Source organism: Sebastes fasciatus, chromosome 23 (assembly GCF_043250625.1).
Source record: "Sebastes fasciatus isolate fSebFas1 chromosome 23, fSebFas1.pri, whole genome shotgun sequence".
NCBI classification, from domain to species: domain Eukaryota; kingdom Metazoa; phylum Chordata; class Actinopteri; order Perciformes; family Sebastidae; genus Sebastes; species Sebastes fasciatus.
Genome location: NC_133817.1, coordinates 20,559,061 through 20,578,979, shown reverse-complemented (window position 1 = coordinate 20,578,979; position 19,919 = coordinate 20,559,061). Strand labels below are relative to the sequence as shown.

The 19,919-nt window shown below is 40.2% G+C and overlaps 2 protein-coding genes across 10 annotated transcripts; one reads left to right on the top strand and one right to left on the bottom strand.

The window, feature by feature from the left end:
- Positions 1–16: 16 nt before the first annotated feature.
- On the bottom strand, positions 17–2,510 carry LOC141761894 (aldo-keto reductase family 1 member D1-like). The gene is made up of 9 exons (XM_074625557.1): positions 2,318–2,510; positions 2,061–2,228; positions 1,814–1,930; positions 1,593–1,670; positions 1,169–1,291; positions 806–915; positions 514–679; positions 325–407; positions 17–234 (listed from the first exon to the last, which is right to left on the bottom strand). The coding sequence occupies exons 1-9, from the start codon at positions 2,408–2,410 to the stop codon at positions 192–194; spliced, it is 981 nt and encodes a 326-aa protein (XP_074481658.1). The 5' UTR covers positions 2,411–2,510; the 3' UTR covers positions 17–191.
- Positions 2,511–4,068: 1,558 nt separating this feature from the next.
- trim24 (tripartite motif containing 24) lies at positions 4,069–17,963 on the top strand. Of its 9 annotated transcripts, none has more exons than XM_074625160.1 (19): positions 4,069–5,007; positions 5,952–6,070; positions 6,173–6,320; positions 6,643–6,772; positions 7,829–7,945; positions 8,142–8,256; positions 8,360–8,506; positions 8,634–8,748; positions 9,693–9,832; positions 10,014–10,340; positions 10,812–10,934; positions 11,042–11,189; positions 11,293–11,350; positions 11,910–12,036; positions 12,158–12,453; positions 14,589–14,700; positions 14,881–14,955; positions 16,446–16,607; positions 16,698–17,963. In XM_074625160.1, the coding sequence occupies exons 1-19, from the start codon at positions 4,734–4,736 to the stop codon at positions 17,463–17,465; spliced, it is 3,501 nt and encodes a 1,166-aa protein (XP_074481261.1). In that variant the 5' UTR covers positions 4,069–4,733; the 3' UTR covers positions 17,466–17,963. The 9 variants fall into 9 exon arrangements, with proteins under 9 accessions (XP_074481261.1, XP_074481258.1, XP_074481265.1 ...); XM_074625157.1 differs by having other exon boundaries at positions 11,910–12,054; positions 16,698–17,605; XM_074625164.1 differs by having other exon boundaries at positions 6,640–6,772; positions 10,038–10,340; positions 16,698–17,605.
- The last annotated feature ends 1,956 nt before the right edge of the window (positions 17,964–19,919 follow it).

Here is a 19,919-nt window from a genome sequence, read left to right as displayed (position 1 = left end):
TAAAGAAAATCTGGTCTGCTTTGATAAAGTCGCTTTAATCAATAAAGTAAAATGTATACAAAAAATATTAAATGAATTGTACAATAAAGGTGGTATCAAAATGATTTTCAAGTGAAGGCATAACACATTGTAAAAGCAAGTGAACAAGTTTATTTGATCAAATGCAAGTGAAGTCTTGACATCTGAGGCATCTAGTAGTCATCATGAAATGGATACTCTGGGTGATCAGACCACCTGTTGAGCCAATAAAGAGAAATAGTAATTATTTATTTATTACAGGAACAGAACATCAATGGCACAGTGTGTAGCCTGAACTATACTCACATGAGAAGCTCCACAAAACGAATATTCTTGTTCAGTCCCTCAATTGCCTTCATCTCGGCCTCAGTAAGAGAGAAGTCGAATGTCTGCAGATCAATCGCAACACATTTCATATTACATTCCCTGTTTTTGAAGATTAACTTTTGCAGGCGATACCCAGCATGCTGAACGGCTTATAAAGTGATGCCAAACCTGAAAGTTCTCCTTTATGCGAACAGGGTTGAAGCTCTTGGGGATGACCACCACTCCTCTCTGCATGTTGAACCTCAGGGCCACCTGGGCTGTGGTCTTGTTATACTTTTTAGCAATGGATGCCAGTAGCTCATCTTCCAACAATGGGGGGCATTTTAGGTTTACCCTGGAGAAATGATATGAATGAAATGCCAACTTTATAAGTGCAAGGTCATATGCATGCAAATGATTCACTCATATCCTAGAACACCGTGACTTTTACTACTGAATGTGATCGATTTCTCTCTCATACCAGGATTCATCTCTAGATGTCCCCAAAGGGCTGTATCCCACAATGACAATATCATTCTGCAGGCAGAACTCAAGCAACTTTGGCTGAGTGAAATAGGGATGGCATTCAACCTGTGTTAAAAAACAAAACACAAAATAGTTAGTTGCTGAAGATAGAATTAATTCTTCCTCGTTAGTCTTGTTTGTTGTATTTGTCAGTATTTACTGCATGTGCCAAACCAGTTTTCTTAGGGCGTCGTCACAGTTTTATATTTGTTTATTGTATATTACTAAGTCACTGACTTGGGGCATTTTCTTGTGTTTGTCAGTTGTTTATTTTATTCTACCCAAAGTTGAATGTTTTCATCTGATTTCCTGTCTGTACCTGGTTTGACACCGGCTTGTGTTTCAGCCCAGGTTTGTTAAGGATCAACTCCAGTTGTCTCCTGTTAAAGTTGGATACTCCAAGAGATTTTATCAGCCCTGCATCTTTGCAAGCCTCCAAAGCCTGTACAACACATAAAAAGAGCACAGACAGAAAGCAACAAGTTAGACTTTGAACTGCAATGTTTTATTGACAGACACAATAAAACAGAGTACAGCGGCTTCAGTTCCTGACCTTGTAGTGGAATGACTAGTGTTATTAAATTCTTTCTACGTGTCATTGACCTGTAGGAGGTAGGACGTCTGAAACCAATGTGGTTGTGATTGAAAGGCTTTGGAGGCTTAAGAGGGAGAAAAAGCTGATTTTCATATTTAATTAAGTTATAGACAATGTTCTCCACAAATGATTTACCAACAAGTCTCACCTCCCATGTTGCACAGAGATCCGTCTCATGATAAATGTACTTCCCATTCTCATCTTTGGGGTAAAATGTATCTCCTGGCTGCAGAAAATAAAGAAATATTCTGTGAGAGGGAATGATTTTGTCAATAATTCACAGCTATGAGAAAAGAAAAAAACAATATAATGCTGTTTTCCCAATTTCAACAGGTATCTTTTTAATGTGACATTAAATACACGGTATACCTTGAAGGCCGTGGGCATCTCTATGATATAGAGGTCGACATAATCCAGCTGTAATGTCTTCAAAGTTCTCTCCAAAGCAGGTCGAACCAAGTCTGGGGGATGGAATGTGTTCCACAGCTGAATCAGTGTAGATAAAAAATAGATTAGTCGTTGCAGAAATGTAGCAGTCACTTTGTAGCCATGAAGTTTATTATGGAAAACAGCTAGACATTTCAGACATTCACACAAACAGGCAAACTTTGCAAACCTTTCCACAGTAGAAGATGTCCTCTCTCTTCACAGTTCCATCTGCAATTTTCTCCCTTATAGCCTGTCCCACTTCATGTTCATTGAAATAGACCAAAGCCCCATCAAGGTGTCTGTACCCTGTCTCTATAGCCAATTTGACTGACTCATATGAAGCTCCTTTAGGGGTCTATCAAAAAAACACACCATGAGTGAATAATAGAGTGAAAAGTGGATTTTTTAAAAATTAATTTATGTCCTATATATAAAGTTTCTTACCTTGCGAGGATCCCCATAAGTTCCCAGTCCCATCAAAGGCATGCTGTTTCCGTCATTCAGAGGAATGGAGTGACTCTCAGCTGTCAAGTCCATCTCATCAAATTGTGAAGTGTTCCCAATGCTCTGCTGTTTGTGTCTTTAATGAAAGAGCCAGGTTAAATATGCCTAATGTTACACTTTGACACAGATAAAAAGACTTATCCTATTGCTCTTTGACCACAGCAAAAGGCTCCTCCCAGGTGGAAAGAACTTCCTCCCTCCACACGCACACAAACACACACACACTGGCATCTAGGCTGGAGTGATGAAACAACAATCTAACTGACACAACAATAATATCTAACAGATTAAAAACAACAGTATCTCACACATTCACACGTAATAAGGAGATTTAATAATGCCATTTTTAATGACTGTTATTTACAGGAACTTTGAGATATGTTGTTCTCATATATTGTTCCTTATTTTTCGGCTTTTATTGCTATAATCCTATTTATATGGTTCTTATTGTAACTTGTCCCTCCAACTGCCCCATGCCTTTAATATGTTTCCTTTGACTTAACTCATTATTGGTTGTCTGTTGTATATGGATGTATGGACTGGGAATGCTACAAATGAATTGCCTCCTTGGGGATAAATAAAGTTGTCTGAACTGAACTGAACTGAACTAATGAACTATTCAAAATAAACATGGGGCTCCATATTTAACACATTATTGCCCCATAGTTTTTTTTTGGTTTTTTTATTGAACAAATTCTAATTTACAAACAACATGGCTTATAGATCATTGCATTAGAGTAAAAGGACAAGGTACATACAGAGCAAGAACCAATTAAATATGTAAAATTATACATGAAAATAATAATAAATTAAATTAAGGGCTATAAATAACATTTTCCAAGAATGAGAATGTTATTCACCAGAAAGTCATCTTTGTTGTTGTCCATGACAAGTCCATAAACAATGTGCTTTTGAGAGAAGTTTCCCAGATGAGAAACTTTTGGGAAAAGTCATTCATGTAAATCATAAAGCTCCCGAATACATACAGGTGCAGCTCAAAAAATTAGAATATCACGAAAAAGTTCAATATTCTTTTTCCGTTATTTAAGAAAGTGAAAATGGAATATATTATAGACTCATTGCACATAAACTAAAATGTTTCAAGCATTTTTTCATTTTCATTTTTGATAATTAAAGCCTACAGCTCAAAAAAGAAAGAAAAAGGTATCTCAAAATATTAGAATATTTCATTTTGAGTTTCAGTAAATTGCTATCCACACAGAATAAATACCGTGTATCTCTCAGTCTAGTTCAACACACACAACCACAATCATGAGGAAGGCTGGTTTGATCATGATATTACTCTGCTTGATTGGCCAGCCAACTTGCCTGACCTGAAGCCCATAGAGAATCTACGGGGTATTGTCAAGAGGAAGATGAGAAACATCCAACCCAACAATACAGATGAGCTGAAGGCCGCTATCAAAGCAACTTGGGCTTCAATAACTCCTCAGCAGTGCCACAGGCTGACCGCCTCCATGCCACGCCACATTGATGCAGTAAAGTGTGCATTTATACACTCAATTCCAAGAATTGAGTGTATAAATGCACATACTTTACAGAAGTTGGACATTTCTGTATTGTAAATCCTTTTTTTGATTGATCTTATGAAATATTCTAATATTTTGAGATACCTTTTTCTTTCTTTTTTGAGCTGTAGGCTGTAATTATCAAACATTTTAGTTTATGTGTAATGAGTCTATGATATATTACATTTTCACTTTCTTAAATAACTGACGAAGAATATTGAACTTTTTCGCGATATTCTAATATTTTGAGCTGCACCTGTAAAATGAATTACTGCCCCATAGGTTTCAAAATGTCAAATTTCAAATCGCCTTCCGAGTAAATGTAGTTTGGCCTCAACCGGGCACTGTAGCTTTAAAATAGCGCAGTGGCGTCTGGGTAATATATGGTATGTGTTTTGAGCACAGATGGTCGCCTCTCTCTCTGATGGACTTATGAGCTTTAAATACTATATATGTAGCGTACTGTTGATTCATAAGTGACTACGCGCTGTTAGCTTTCGCCTGTGTGAACAAGAAACGACACAAAGCGGGGACTTAATGATTTATTGTGTCTGGCATATGAGCAATACAAAAACAAGCTAGGTTGCTAATGTAGCTTCCAACACGGACACTATTAACAGCGACACCTCAACTAGACCTGCTATTTATTATGTTAGTTTAATAAACCAGCTGGTAGGATGACATGCTTCTAATGTTGTGATGCATAATACGAGTATATATGTTCCCTATCTGACTTGGTAAGTCAGTGAGAGTACAGGCTAGCCTTTGTTTCCATCGCAACGCTGTATTGATTGGTTGAAAGGACAGAATCAGTGAAGCAGGACAACATGGATGAAAGTGCTGAAAATGTGGACAACGACGACATTGTCATCATCGTGGAGAACGAGGCGGAGAGTTTGCCAGCCGAGGAGGAGAGGCTGAAGCAGCAAGGCACCTTCGGGCTGATGGACACTTGTCCCATCTGTAAGCTGAGCTTCCACAACAGAGAGCCCAAGCTGCTGCCGTGTCTCCACTCCTTCTGCAAGAGGTGTCTCCCTGCACCCTTCAGGAGCGCAGACCCGAGGCGTGAGTCACAACAAGGTCAAGTCGACAACAAATCATGTGAGAATAGTGTCTCCATAACAACTCTCATAAGAGTTGTGTGTGATTGATGGAACTGTGGCAGAAGCTCTTTATGTCAAGCTAGATTTGAAGCAGATAGTAAGTTATTGAAAAGTGTCTAGTAACTTTTTTTTAAATGTGCCACCCTTATGTGGGGCTGGATGATCACACACCAGATAGATAAACTCTCAAAAGGGTTTCATCTAACTGATATGCAGCCTTTAAAGGTCCCATATTATGCTCATTTTCAGGTTCATACTTGTTTTTTGTGTTTCTACTAGAACATGTTTACATGCTGTAATGTTCAAAAAAGCCTTTATTTTCTTCATACTGTCAGCCTGAATATACCTGTATTTACTCTCTGTCTGAAACGCTCCGTTTTAGTGCATTTCAACGGAATTGCAATGGAATTGCGTTGCCAGGCAACAGCTTGGGTCCATGTTTACTTCCTGTCAGCTGATGTTATTTACATCCACTGCAACAGGAAATAAACTGGGACACATTTAGAATATTTACGTTTAAAACCGTGTAATGGTCTAAATATTGTGTATTTGTGACATCACAAATGGACAGAAATCCTAACGGCTTGTTTCAGAAACGCACAATTTCTGAATACCGGCTGTGTTTATTTCTCCGTATATTGAGCGTTTTGATAGTTTAACAGTATTTATATATCACTTAAACCTGCTTTATAATATAAAAGACAGGAAAATCTCACTTTCTACAATATCGGACCTTTAAGACCAGCAAAACTTTCTGTGTTATATAACTAACACCCTAGTCTCAACACTATAGTTCTACCTATTGCCTATCTTTGTATGTATCATGTTAAAAGTTATTTCTAGTCATGTCACCCAGATCTGTGTGTTTGTTTTAAATAATAAAGTCATGTAAGTAGTCGTGAGCTGACACCTTCAATAATGCGTCTGGTCTCTCGCTCCCAGTGTGTGCCATTCGATGTCCAGTATGCAGACAGGAATGCTGGGAGATGGACATGTTGGACAATTTCTTTGTCAAGGACATGGCCGAGGTGCCGAGCAGCACTGTGGAGAAAACCAGCCAGGTAAGATCCTAATTTTCCACTCCTGAGCCATTCGTCTCACAACAGTTTGTTTTACGACACCTCTTTCTTAAGCTTTTTTTCTTTATTCTATGTCTTCGATAGGTGTGTATGAGCTGCGATGACAACACAGAGGCGACAGGTTACTGCGTGGAGTGCGTGGAGTTTCTGTGTGTGACGTGTATCGAAGCGCACCAAAGGGTGAAGTTCACCAGGGATCACACCATACGCCAGAAGGAGGAGATGTCTCCAGGTAGTGTGTGACGTATACCGCAGCAAAACAGCAGTTACTCTGTAATTAGATCAACCTAAAATACTGTGTGCTGTACAGTAGTGATTATGTGTATTTGTACATACTGTACTTAAGTGATGGAGCACTGTTGAATATTGACATAAGGTCATTCTGCAGACAACCTGTTCTGGCAAGATGTCATGATAATGATGGTACATATACATGTACAGTGTATATATATCTATAGGTATTTTAAATAGCTGAGTAAACATTTAAGGTGACTCAAGCTGACTTCACATTTCTCTTTGTTCTTAATTCCCCCCCCATGTATGTATCCCAGAAGCAGTAGGTATCTCCACACAGAAGCCCGTGTTTTGTGACATCCACAAGCAGGAGCCACTGAAGCTGTTTTGTGAGACGTGTGACCGACTCACCTGTCGGGACTGTCAGCTGCTTAAGCACAAGGATCACAAGTAGGCAGATTCCCCCCCCCCCCCGAAAATTAAAATAATGTATTGCTCTATTTATCTTTCATAAATATTGATCCTTTACAACTGGCATTGGTGATGCAGCTTGCTGCAGTGTTGTTGATAATTTAGGAAGCATGCTTCTGAATTTAAAGGGACTGTTTGTAATTTCTTACACGTATAAATCATTGCGGGTCGGTGTGCCATGCGCGCTCGGGTGTGGCTACGCTGTTCAGACTCAGACTCCAACACAAACTACACGGAAGCACCAAAACCGCAAAGTTCTATCTAGTGAAGCCTGTCTTGCAAAACAGTGTTGGCCGCGTTCGGAGGACGCGGGGGAGCGCGTAGCTTTGGTCTCCAGGACCGGAGTCTCTGCTGTACTCTGCTCCTCTGCCTGCTTGCCTTCACTCACACACCGTGCTCGTTCTGGCTCTTTCGCTCCACCTCTCATGTGCATGCGTGCACAATACACACTGCAGGAGAGTTAGTAGCTCTGAGAATATCTAGTGAATGTGCAGTGGACGTTTGTGCAGAAATAAATGCTGCAGCTCCTCCAGACCAACAGAGGTTTCCCGTGTCTTGTGAAGTGACGGGGCTCCGCAGAGAGAAACGTTATCGTCTCCGACCAAAACTCCGGTGTCTCCCCTGTTCCCTCCGACCGCGGTCGGGAGGCTGAGGCAAAGAAAACCAACACTAGGATCAGCATTGATTCATGGAGAGACCTTCGTCTGGTCAGCTAACATACTCACTGTTTTGAGTGATGCTCGTTCATGTCTATGTAGAGCGAGCACATCGCGGGCAACAGGACGCTGACTTTCGTTGACTTAACGGCCACAGGTGTCGCTGTTAACAAGCAATTTCTGATCCTTACAAACAGTCCCTTTAAGCAAAGGTTTGATGAGGTTCTGTGTATTAATGTCAAAACCATTTTAGTATCATAAAAACACATTAATCAAAGCGTCATTGGTGACAGATTAAATTGACCTGGAACAAAAAATAAACAAGAATAAACAAAAAAATGAGCTTTCAGTCATTAATGCACGTATTCTTTGTGTGCAGCTATCAGTTTTTGGAGGATGCGTACAGGAACCACAGGCAGTATCTGGAGAACATGACGCAGCAGTTGCAAGAGAAGAGAAAGGCCATCGAGGACGTGTCCGGCTGCATCAGCTCCGGGTAAAGTTCTCCTCTATAGCTGGAACTTGATCAGAGTTTCTGGGTATATTTGTTTGCAATTTTGACAAATTGGTTCCTATGGAATACTAAGTTACTGTGTATATTTTAGGTTTTAGCTAATTGAATTACATTCAAAACCATCTGCGTATTGAAACTGATATTGGATTATTGTGATGCATCATATTCATTTCCACAGACTCCAGCAAGTTGAAGAAAACCGGAAGTCCGTCACTAATGAAATAAAGAAGTCCATCTGTAACTTGATTATGGAGATCAACAGGAAGGGAAAGATTCTGGTTAACCAGCTTGAGGTGTGTTTAATTTGCATCGTTTAATGACTTTTCAAAGGCAATTATTACATTTCGAATAATTTTTTTTTTCCCCCCGACAATTCATGCACACATTTCCTCCTAGGCTCTGACTAAGGACCACGAGCTGGGTTTGAAAAAGCAGCAAGACGACGTCAACTCTCTGAGCAGGCACCTCGACCACGTCATCAGCTTTACCAAATGGGCTACGGCAAGCCACAGTGGAACGGCCCTGCTGTACTGCAAGAGACTGGTGAGAGACTTTGACATCAAATCAGCAATTTGAATTACTTCAGAGTGTGATTGTTACATGCACTTTCTGTTGCTGTAGTAATTTGACAAAAGCTTCCATCCTCAATCCATCCCTTTTTGTCCTCTAGATCCTTTTTCAGATCCACTACCTGATGAGAGCGAGCTGTAATCCCTCCATCGTCCCTCAGAGTTCTGTTCGCTTTCAGTGTCGCTCTGGTTTCTGGGCCACAAATGTAGACCTCGGTAAGACTTAACTTAGAAACTTACATTATCAAGCAGCGACAATCATTGATTGCTGACCGATTCTAGAATGTTTCCCACTGATTTGTAGAAGTCTCAGTGTGTCTTAAAAACCCATCTTCTGAAGGAATAACTACACGCAGTGTTTTGTTCTTTTGTTTTTTATTTAGCTTATACTTTTATCATCGCCACTCACTGAACAGCAGTTATAAAAATGCGAAATAATGATGATCTTTAAATGATAGATTCAAGAAAAGTATCCGATCGTTCACAGTAATGCGTGCACGGCAGTCTGATGGAGAGGTGTAGGCTTCTATCTGTGCTTTTTTTGGGGACGTCATCCAACACTTTTCATTTATCTTTATTCGTCAGTGTGCTCCTGAATGTAGTAAACAATCGTTTTTGCATCTCTGCCTCTGTGTATTAATCTCATCTGGCCCAAATAACACGTTCTCTTAATCTTCTGTTTTCAGTTTACATAATCATCTCCTCTCCATTATCTCCTTTTATTTTGTTTTACCATGTCGTGTGTGCGCTTCTTTTTCTTCGATGGAGAATGTGAGGTTGCAGACTGCAGTCGTCTTAAACAGGATTTTTTTAGGACATTTAAGTTGATGAGAGGCTGAAAACACATGTATGCACCTCATCTCTGCTCGAGGCTAGCAGCTAGCAGAGACTACATTAGCCGCCTCTAGCACGCTAGCATAACACACCCAAATCTCTGAACAAATTGTTGGCGGTTGACTTGCATTGTGGGAAGAATGAATGGAAGCGAAGTCGAGCGATATCTCTGGCTCTGCTGCATTGACTTTGATCGTATTTTGAACTATCCATCGTGAGTCTGACTGTGGTGGAGTTCTCTTTTAAGATGAGCCGACGTGGCAAGAGCATTGTGTAGTGACAAATTTCGTGATTTCATTTTTTCATTGTTTGCTTATGTTCTCCAGGTTCTCTGCTGGTAGAAAGGGGCCCGGGCCGGCCGCCCGTCACCAACCACCAGCCAGGCCCCAGAGCAGATGCACCCACTGCAGCTCTCTCAGTCGCCGCTCAGCAGCGACAGAGTACGCTGGCTCAGCTCCAGATGCAGGTATATTATATATATTATACTGTATATATTCATCACAGTCAGTAGTTTTGGCACCGTGTCAAGCTAATTTGAGACAGAGAAGCGTGAAAACACAGAGCCATTGTTTCATCTTGCTTTATACTGTTTGCTCACTACTGTCAACCAACCATACTAAATACTATGTATTTTATTTCATTGATAGACATCTGTTGTTCCTCTGTCCAAGGTGGACAAGCTTTCCCAGCAGCCCCACAGGCAGCCCGCTCCTCCTCCTCCTCCTAACCACTGGTCCTGGTACCAAAATGTCAGGCTCCCAGGACCCCCCGGACCTCCTGGACCCCCGGGCCCCCACGGCCCCCACGTCCCCCCAGGCCCTCCGCCCCCAACCAGACCCATCCACGGTGGGTCCTCCCCCTCCCAAGGCCCCCCGAACATGGGACAGCCTGTACGCAGATACGGGAGTTCCCACCCCAACACTAGAAGCCCCACATCGTCCATGCTTCACAACACAGGGTTCCCACCCGCTCAGGTGAGTTAGTGCAGGCGGAGAGAGGAATGAACAAACACGGGTTAGGCTTTGTCCCATGGAAAGTGTTATGATGCTTATCAATGTGTAAAGACTGCGTAAAGTATTAAGTTCCCAGCACCGGCGTTGTCCTCAGCCCACCTTATGCTTTTTAATCATTGACGTGAACATTGTTGTTTTGATTTAACTTTATCTTCTGCCACAAAAGTCTGTTTATCTACTAGATTGTATCATTTTAGCTTCTTGATAAACTTCTTGTATCAGGATTTTATTCTTTCAAAAATGTCAATTTTTCCACTGGGAAATAAAAGCAGAAATGGTATTAGTTACTGTAAATGTGTAAAATGTCCTTCCAGCATTTGAAACACCTAATGTTTCTGGCTTCAATCAGATAAAGTGACTTATAGGTGGTTCTAAACATATCGTTTTTAAAAACTAAATTATTCTTTCAACTTTTCTTTTTTCTACATCTAGTCTCTGAGAGAACTGATCCACAGCTCCAGCTTCCCTCCTAAACCCATGGATGTGTTGCAGAGTACGTCCCGCTACCAGCAGCCTCCGTCTGCCGGAGCAGCTCAACAGATGTCTCTACATCAGGTTGGTAGGAGAGGAGATTGGAGAAGGGGACCCTACGATGTCTCCGGTCTCACATGGTTCTTAAGAGAGAAAGTTTATGACGTTTATTTTGTTTTTGTCTCCTAAAGCGGGGCCTAACGGAGTCCTCCTACCTGAAGAGGAGCGAGGCCAGTGGATCTGTTCCCTCCATTACCATCTCTATTCCCAAACCCAGCTTCCCTTCCAGTCTGGCTTCAGCGACAGCAGACAAAATGAGCACGTTCAATCACACAGCAGGTCATTATCACCGCTCTGACGTAGCAACAGCCCCTCAAGATCCCATCTTGTGTCTTAGATGAAGCTTTCTCATCATGACTTTTCTTTTTCCTCTTCTCTCAAGTTCAAGCAAGGCAGAACTCCCCTATGGCCAAACCGTCTTCTTCAGACAGAAGCACGGGGTAAGAAAAGATCCTAAAAATCTCCTCACAGTTCCTCCCCTCCTCCCATAATCCATTTTTATGATTGACTGTTTCAATATTCAGCCTCTGTTCCCGTCTCTGGTACAGATTACGGCTAATCTTTTTCCTTCATGTTGTTTTGAATCCGTGCTTGTTCATTAGATAGATGCGTGGGAAGTGCTACTTGCTGTGTTTGATATTTGATTAAACGCCTACACACAACACTGAAATTGCTATAAATTGTGTTTTGACAGCAGTTGTCTAATCAGCCTTCAGTCTTCCACTCCACTCCCTTGTTCTAGCCTGCAATATAACTGGTTCACTGAAATACATGTCTTTGTTAATATATATCTAATATGTACACTCTGTCCCTCTGACCTTTATTTTTATATTCTCACTAAGCTGTTTCATATGTAACAAGTGACATTCAAGTGATTCAGAGGACAGACTTTACTCTGATCTTCCAAACCAATTCATGGAACAAAGGTCTGTCTTTTGTTTTAACTATATCATGGTCATAATCCTCCCATCTCTTCTCTCTGTGATCTCTCTGATGCAGGACGACTTCCTGGAGGCAGACTTCTGAGCCTCCATCCGCCCCCTCAGCCAAGCGACGAAGAAGGGCGTCCCCAGGGCCCGTCATCGTCATCAAGGACGAACCAGAGGACGAGGATGAAGTTCGATTTGTAAAGAGAATTACTGGGGTTACATAAATGTCTTCGCATTTCGTTTCAAATGCTCACTTTCCCCACTGTCTCTGAGTCATTATATCTAACTGCATACATCCCACATTTTCTCTGTCTACAGGTGCAGTCCAGCGTCGGGTCCAGCCTGCCGGACAGCAGCACCGGAGCTCATTCGAAGCCTCGGCAGCAGCTGAAAGTGACTGTCCAGGTCCCTGCTCCCGGATCAGAGTCTGGGAAAGAGCAGCGTCCGCAGCCCGCAGCGCAGCCAGAGTCCGAAAAGAGAGCGGAGCCGGAGGAAGACCCTAACGAGGACTGGTGCGCCGTCTGTCAGAACGGAGGGGAGCTGCTCTGTTGCGACAAGTGTCCCAAAGTGTTTCATCTGACCTGCCACATCCCGGCTCTGAACGAGTCCCCCAGGTGATTGTCTCTCAGTGCTGCGGCTGCACAATGAAATGATGATCAAAATGAACGCAGCGACTAACTATTCGCTACAGCCCTATCCTTTAATGATTTGAAGAGCTTTCTTTTCGAGACTAGACACACTTCTTCAGATTAGACAAAACACGGACATCATTGGCAGCAAAGACAATAGTTGTTGATGCTTTCAGGCAAAGTAAGAGTGAACCCAACTGAAAGCTCATTAATGACTAATTAATTCAATTAATTAAACATTTAATTGTGTAATGTTTTATTAAAGATGATGGTGTGCTAATAATTATTGCAGTAGTTATGATGATATATTGTAAGGTTGGTATGTTAAAACTATGATAAAATAATCATTTTCAAAGTGAATGTGGACATAGTCTAAAAATTTATTCCTGTGTCTATCAGCATCTCGATAGGGCTGTACCGAACAGTTCCAACTCTGACATCTGAATTTTAAATCAACATTCGAATGGTGCACATACCTATTCATTCTGTTGAAACCCGGTGTTTGTGCACAGTCGCAGATAAAGATCAGGCTACACTAATAAGATTAATATTATACTATTACATTGTAGGATTGTTTCTGACTAGAGTGATCCAAACATTTCCAATAACTCCAGAGTGTTGTGAAGTCCAAAAGTCAAAATTGATTGAAAAAAGAGAGATGTAATAATTTACAAAATTCACAAACAGGTTTTTATCTAATGAAATATTCTGCTTTAATCCATATTTGTTGGTGTTTAGCCTTCCAGAAACTGCATTTTAACTGTGGTCCAAAAACTGTTTGCTCTCCTGCTCCTTGGGGGGGGGGAGGCAGCAATCTAACAGATAGATAGATAGATAGATAGATAGATAGATAGATAGATAGATAGATAGATAGATAGATAGATAGATAGATACTTTATTGATCCCGAAGGAAATTTAGGCATCCAGTAGCTTAAACAACACATCCAACAGCAATACACCTTAAAACTAGAAGTGCACTGAGCATCGTAAAATCACTTCAGTGGAAGTGGTCAGAAACCAAATAAAACTCACCTATAGCGTCGTCACTCTTTGCAACAGTCACCGGTCATGAACGCGTCATCAGTTTCACTGCGCATGTCTTAAAGCCTGTGGTGTTAATGCACAGGCTGAGCGGAGTTATTAAAAAAAAATCCCGAAGTCGGATCATGATCCGGATCGCCACCAAAATCTAATAGATTGTTCATTGTGCCACATCCCACCCCTTCAAAAAATGTCATTCAAATCCATCATGGACTTTTGGAGTAATCCTGCTAACGGACAAACCAACAAACCAACAAACCAACAAATAAACAAACCAACAAACCAACAAACCAACGCCGGTGAAAACATTACCTCCTTCCTAGGCCTTCGGCCTTGGTGGAGGTAATGAGATAAAATCGAATAGAATAAAGTAAAATCAAATAAAAATAAGACAACATAAGGACAGCAGTAAAATGACAATGGTAGTGCAAATAGTGCAAGAGTACTGAGTATAGTAATGTATATTATAGTGTATGATACAGTAGTGTCATGTAATAGTATAATAGTAGTATAGCTGTATAATATGATAATACAAGAATATGAAGAAATGATATGAGAAGATATAATAATAATAATACTATATAGGTGTAGTATAAGTTAATACAACAATAATAATAAGTAATACTAATGATGGTAATATATATATATAATATATATATTATAATATATATATATATATATATTATAGTATATATATATATATATATTATAATATATATACATTATATATATTATAATATATATATAATGTGAATGAAAGATACAGTTTCCAGCAGTATTCAGGTGAGTATACAATGTAAACATAATTTTTCCCAATTTTTTTTTTGGGGATGATGATGTCATAAAATCTGACAACAGACATTCAGAACTTTTTTTGAATGTAAAAAAAAAAAATAACATTCAGTACAGCCCTCTTAAAAAGTATTTAGATTTCTTGCATAGAGTTATTCTAGAGGTCTTCATTGTTTTATAATAGCATGAAGGTTAGTCTTTGAATCATATTTTATTTCAGCTGCAATATTGCAGTTTGTGATATTGAAAGTTGTAACAGCGTCTCTTGTCCTGATGTCTCTCTGTAGTGGGGAGTGGTTCTGTTCGCTCTGCCGAGACCTCGTCTCTCCTGAGATGGAGTACGACTGTAACAGCAAGGACGACCCCGTCTCTGAAGGATTCCCACCTGATGAAAGAAGGGTATGCTCACTCAGCTCTTATTTCTGTGCTTTATACTCTTCATTACTGACGTCTGGAAGTCCTGTTTTTATAGTTATTCTTCTCACCGTCTCCCATCAAACAAGATTCACCCCCTCGAGGAAGACTCTACATAAGCTGATTGATGTCTGATCTAATGTTTCCTCTTGTTGTAACATGCAGAAGTGTGAGCGGCTGCTACTCCGTCTCTTCTGCAACGACTTCAGCACCGACTTCCAGCAGCCTCCTTTCCCATCAGTAAGTCATTTTGTAGATAGAGTAAAAGCTGTTTGTTGCTGATACTTACTTTGTGTTGGAAGTAGGTAGATTAGTAAAAAATAGAATGTAGTAAAAGTTATTCTATTCATTTTTAGAAAGTAAAACATTAGTGGATGTCATATTTACGACTTAAGAAAAGACAGTGGAAGCTGCTTATAGTGATCATAGTTACAGTGATCAACTGCTAATATGGATCAAAAAGCATTTCTATATAAATGCCACCACTTAAGGGTTATTATAGTAAACTGAAACTAAAATGAAAATAAGCAGTGAAAAAATATTTGTAGTAAACTGAAACTAAATAAAAACTATATCCTTTAAGAAAAACTAAACTGAAACAATATTGCCGGGTTAAAAAACTTAATAAATATCAAATTCAACCTAAATTTGAGTTTTAGTTTTTTAGCTATAATATATCACTACTGAAACAAAAAGGAGACAGCATGGATGGATCTCTGTCAAATCTCGAGACGTTGAACCACAGAAATTGAACAGACTTGACATTCTAGGAGACGTCGCTGTGCCACAATCGCTTCACTGAAGTAGCACGAAGATTAAACATTAAACATTACGGCCATCCCTACCCAGCTCTCCAACCATGTATTTTGTATGTATATACAGTAGCTACAGAGACATTATAGTTGGCCCTAACAAAAACAAACTAAAACTACTGTAAAACTATTCCTCAGGCTACCTTGTGTAGTCTACTCAAACAAAGACAAACAGTCATGGCTGCTAGCGATGGAGACAGAAACGAATGCACCTGTGGCTGAAGCCGCCTCATAGTGTTCAGTTTGACCCGGACAGACATGATCGCTATAAAAGGTTTCGACTGTATGTTGTTTCCCACTGGAGAAATGATAATTCCAAGTGAGTAAATTTGTACTCTTTATATATGTGATTTCAACAATAGTGATGTGCCCTTCTTCAGTAAAGGCTCAGTTACAGGAACGCAACAAGGACAATGTTTTTGTTTTCATTGTTTTATTTTAAATCATTTTACTTTATATGTTATTTTAAATCATAACTGAAAGGGTTAAATTGACACCAGAAACCATTACATTTGTGAAATCCTTCAGCCACTTTGGAAAGACACACCATGTAAGGAATGTTGTGAAAGAATCCCTGACAGGGCGATGCTGCACCCCGACGCGGAGCGGGTGGTTGGACTCGTCTCTCAGCGCTCTGAAGGGGATTCTTTCACAACAATGACCCGCTAGCTGTACATTATCCTGCTTATTATACGGCTACTTAATGAAGAAATCAATGTTTTGACACAAAAAAGGTCCTACAGAGTCCGACATCATAGCTGCGTCCATAGCAACGGTCTGCTATACATAGCACCGGTCTGCTATAAAGTAATAGCAGACCGCAGAACGCCGTGATTGACCAATCAGAATCGAGAGAAAATCTGATTTTCATATCCGTTGTATTAGCTGCTTAACTTTGACTGTTTTTTTTTAATATAGGAGACAAGACGGTACAAAGAGCTGATCAAGACCCCGATGGATTTGTCAATAGTCAAGAAGAAACTGGAGTCAAAGTCGCAGGATGGTGAATGTTATAACGGTCCGGAGGCGTTTGTCACAGACGTCCGGCTCATATTTTTCAACTGTGCAAAGTACTACAAGGTAAACATCACTCTTTTTTGGGAATTAACCAGTTATCTTCAAAATGATCTCTTTAATTTTTCTTTCTATTTCTGTGCACTGTTTGTACAGGCGACCTCAGAGGTGGGGAGTGCAGGTTTGTATTTGGAGGACTACTTTGAGGAACAGCTGAAACTGGTCTACCCAGACCGGGTCTTCCCAGGAGGGAGGGAGGAGCAGATGATCCCTCCTTTGGAGGACGAGATAGACGAAGACGAGGAGATGGCGGAGGAAGGCATGGCTCCCATTGAAGACGACAAAGCGCTGAGTCCCGCAGGAAAAGGAATCCCCCCCGTGGAAGAGGACTTGCCTCCTGTGGAAGAGGACTTGCCTCCTGTGGAAGAGGACTTGCCTCCTGTGGAAGAGGACTTGCCTCCTGTGGAAGAGGACTTGCCTCCTGTGGAAGAGGACTTGCCTCCTGTGGAAGAGGACCTGCCTCCTCTGGAAGAGGCGGCAGCAGCAGCTCTGGCAGAGGAGGAAAAGTCAGAAACGGAGAAGGCGATCGAGACGAGCGAAAAGGGGACGGATGAAAAGGAAGCAGCCGCGGAGGGAGACGCGCCTCCTGCAGAGGAAGCGAAGCAGGACGAGGAGGCGAAGCAGGACGAGGAGGCGAAGCAGGACGAGGAGACGAAGCAGGATGAGGAGACGACTGTGAAGGAGGTAGAAAGCACTCCCGCTGCTGATAGTGAAACAAAAGAGGAAGTAGCTCCCAGCTCCCCAAAAGAGGAGAGCCCTCAGCTCCCGACAGACACGATGACCGTGGATCCACCTGAAAGCCAGAAGGAGGAGGAGTCGGCTCCTGCAGACACAGCCAAAGAGGAGCAGAAGGAGGAGGGATAGATGGATTACAACCGAGAGGAACTGTAGAAAAGATGGATGATTTCAGTCTTCCACACAAGTGGCCCCAGTGGGGACCGACATTTGCTGCAATCAGACAATTTTTTTTTGTAATATGTTATATTTGAAATAGGAAAAAGTGACTGCTATACTAAATAGACTTATTTAATAGCAGCCGTGCAGCAGATGCACAACGAGCTTTTTGTGTGTTTTTGCTGGACAGAAGTTACAATTTTTACTGTAACATAGAATGTTATTTTCTGTAATGACGACACTGAAAAGCACACACGAGATATTCTTTGTTGATAGGATCATGGCGTAGAAAAGATTTTGGATTAGTAATGCATGCAAGACGTGTTAAATATTTTGTGTTTATAGACTTTGGCTAACTTGTGCTAGCCATTTGGCTCCTAAACAAATTATGTTTTATTGCAATAGTTTTTTTAATTTTATTAGTATTGTATTAAATGACCGCGGCTGTATGTAAAAAAAACAAACAAACTGTCAGTTTTGGAATTGTGCTGCTTGTTTGAGAAGAAAAATGAATTTGAAATCCCAACGATGTTTCATCAGACGGCAGCCTTGTTGGTTTGCATCAGGAGAACAATTCTTCAGACTTTGTTGACTGTACTGTTATCGCTCTTAGATAAGTAGGAGACATGATTATCACTTTCTCATCATCAGCCTCTGACAACAGTCAGTGTGTTCTCCACATTGTGTCCTTGCCCTTCTGCAGCATGATTACTTTTACATGAGATTAATGTTTTAGCTGGTTTCCTTCACTGAATGAAAGTGTGCGTTTAGATACACTTAGTTTAGAAAACACTTCAGTTAACTCAACCTTCCTGTACGGCCATCGACTCACACTCTGACATTTCAACTTCAATATAGATCATTTTGTCCAATATCACCACTTTTATTATTATTTATTGAGACTACACAGGACCTGTAAATGAACTCTGCAAACAATGTTAATACCTGCATTTACAATATTTGTAATAAACAGGGTTATACGTAGATCTGACTTGTGCTTTGCTCCCCGTTGTCATCTTTATTCTGTTTTCTTTTATTTAATTTTATTTTTGAGATAATAAGATGCTGCACCTTGAAAAAAACTGTGGTTCTTAAACTGAGGTCTGAACCCCCACAAGGGGTCGCCAAATTACTTTGAGGGGCCACGAGCTGATTAACAGAAGTGGAAAGCAGAAGAAAAAAAAAAGCTACAAATTTTTCATACTTCCCTCTAAGTTTAACTTTTTTTACATTATAAATTACTAAATAATTTACATCTTATGGGTTCTAAAAATAGTCTAAAAAATATTGCAAATTTCAACCAAACCTCATTCAAAAACCGAAGTATTATAAGATAAATAGGGATGTCCTCAATCAGTCAATCAGTTAGTTGATTTAATCGACAGATCTGTAAAACTGAGTTACTCCACAAAGAATCACACAAAAGCACCACTTTAAATCTGGTGTTTACCAGAGATGTGCTCAGAAGTTTCTTGGAAATAAGTCATTCAACATGAAAAAAGCATTAAAAAACAACTAATCGACTAAAGAAATCTTAAAAATACAGCCTAACCTGAAAACGTTTAATGAAAAGGTGAAACACTGTCTGAAACTAAACCAAACCTGTGATCACATGATACGTTTTATGTATTTTAATTTTTTCGTAAAAGCCTAACCAGAGACCATGTCTGCAAATTAGCTACAGCTAGAAGTTCTATATACACTATATACTATATACTATACTAAATACTATATACTATATACATTGCATCGGTTGCACTTTAATTAAGTGTAACAGTGCCTACATGTATTGTCCCTGTCAAATAAATAAATGAATAAAATAGTCGACTAATCGACTAAGAGGGGCCAGCCCTCTTATTTAAAATAAGAAACACAAATTCACAAAGATAATTTTAGTCACTGTATAGGCCAGAATTACTTGACTTATTTTTTAAATTTTATATTTCTTTTATTTTAATTTTTTTTGACCTGTTAAAAGGGGGCCTTTACACTTTTTAACTGACTTTTCTTAAAATTCCCTTGCATTATTTATTTACTTTGGACTCGCTTAGTGTTGTCGCGTCGTCGCAGCAAATAAATCCCACATGGTCTGAACCCCCACAAAGGGTCGCTAGACAATTTTGAGGGGCTACAAACTGAAAAAAAGTAACACTAACTTTTTTCTTTTTCTAAGATTTTAGTCGACTAATCGGTCGTTTTGGTCTTAGTCGACTAAGATTTCTTTAGTCGGTTACTCGTTTTTTATGCTTTTTTCATGCTGCATGACTCATTTCCAAGAAACTTGTGAGCACATCTCTGGTAAACACCAGATTTAAAGTGGTGCTTTTCTGTGATTCTTTGTGGAGAAACTTTCAAACTTACAGATATGTCGATTAAATCAACTAACCGATTAGTCGACTAAATCGAGTGTTAGAGGACATCCAT

What these genes read in the sequence shown, in the direction of transcription:
- LOC141761894 (XM_074625557.1), bottom strand. Translation starts at nt 2,410, where the DNA reads ATGGACTTGACAGCTGAGAGTCACTCCATTCCTCTGAATGACGGAAAC. An exon ending in ACATCTTCTACTGTGGAAAG is followed by an intron (nt 1,931 to 2,060) that starts GTTTGCAAAGTT and finishes ACACTGATTCAG; the next exon opens with CTGTGGAACACATTCCATCC. An exon ending in CGTTTTGTGGAGCTTCTCAT is followed by an intron (nt 235 to 324) that starts GTGAGTATAGTT and finishes TTGGCTCAACAG; the next exon opens with GTGGTCTGATCACCCAGAGT.
- trim24 (XM_074625156.1), top strand. Translation starts at nt 4,734, where the DNA reads ATGGATGAAAGTGCTGAAAATGTGGACAACGACGACATTGTCATCATC. An exon ending in TGGCTCAGCTCCAGATGCAG is followed by an intron (nt 9,833 to 10,013) that starts GTATATTATATA and finishes TTTCATTGATAG; the next exon opens with ACATCTGTTGTTCCTCTGTC. An exon ending in AGCAGCCTCCTTTCCCATCA is followed by an intron (nt 14,956 to 16,445) that starts GTAAGTCATTTT and finishes TTTTTAATATAG; the next exon opens with GAGACAAGACGGTACAAAGA.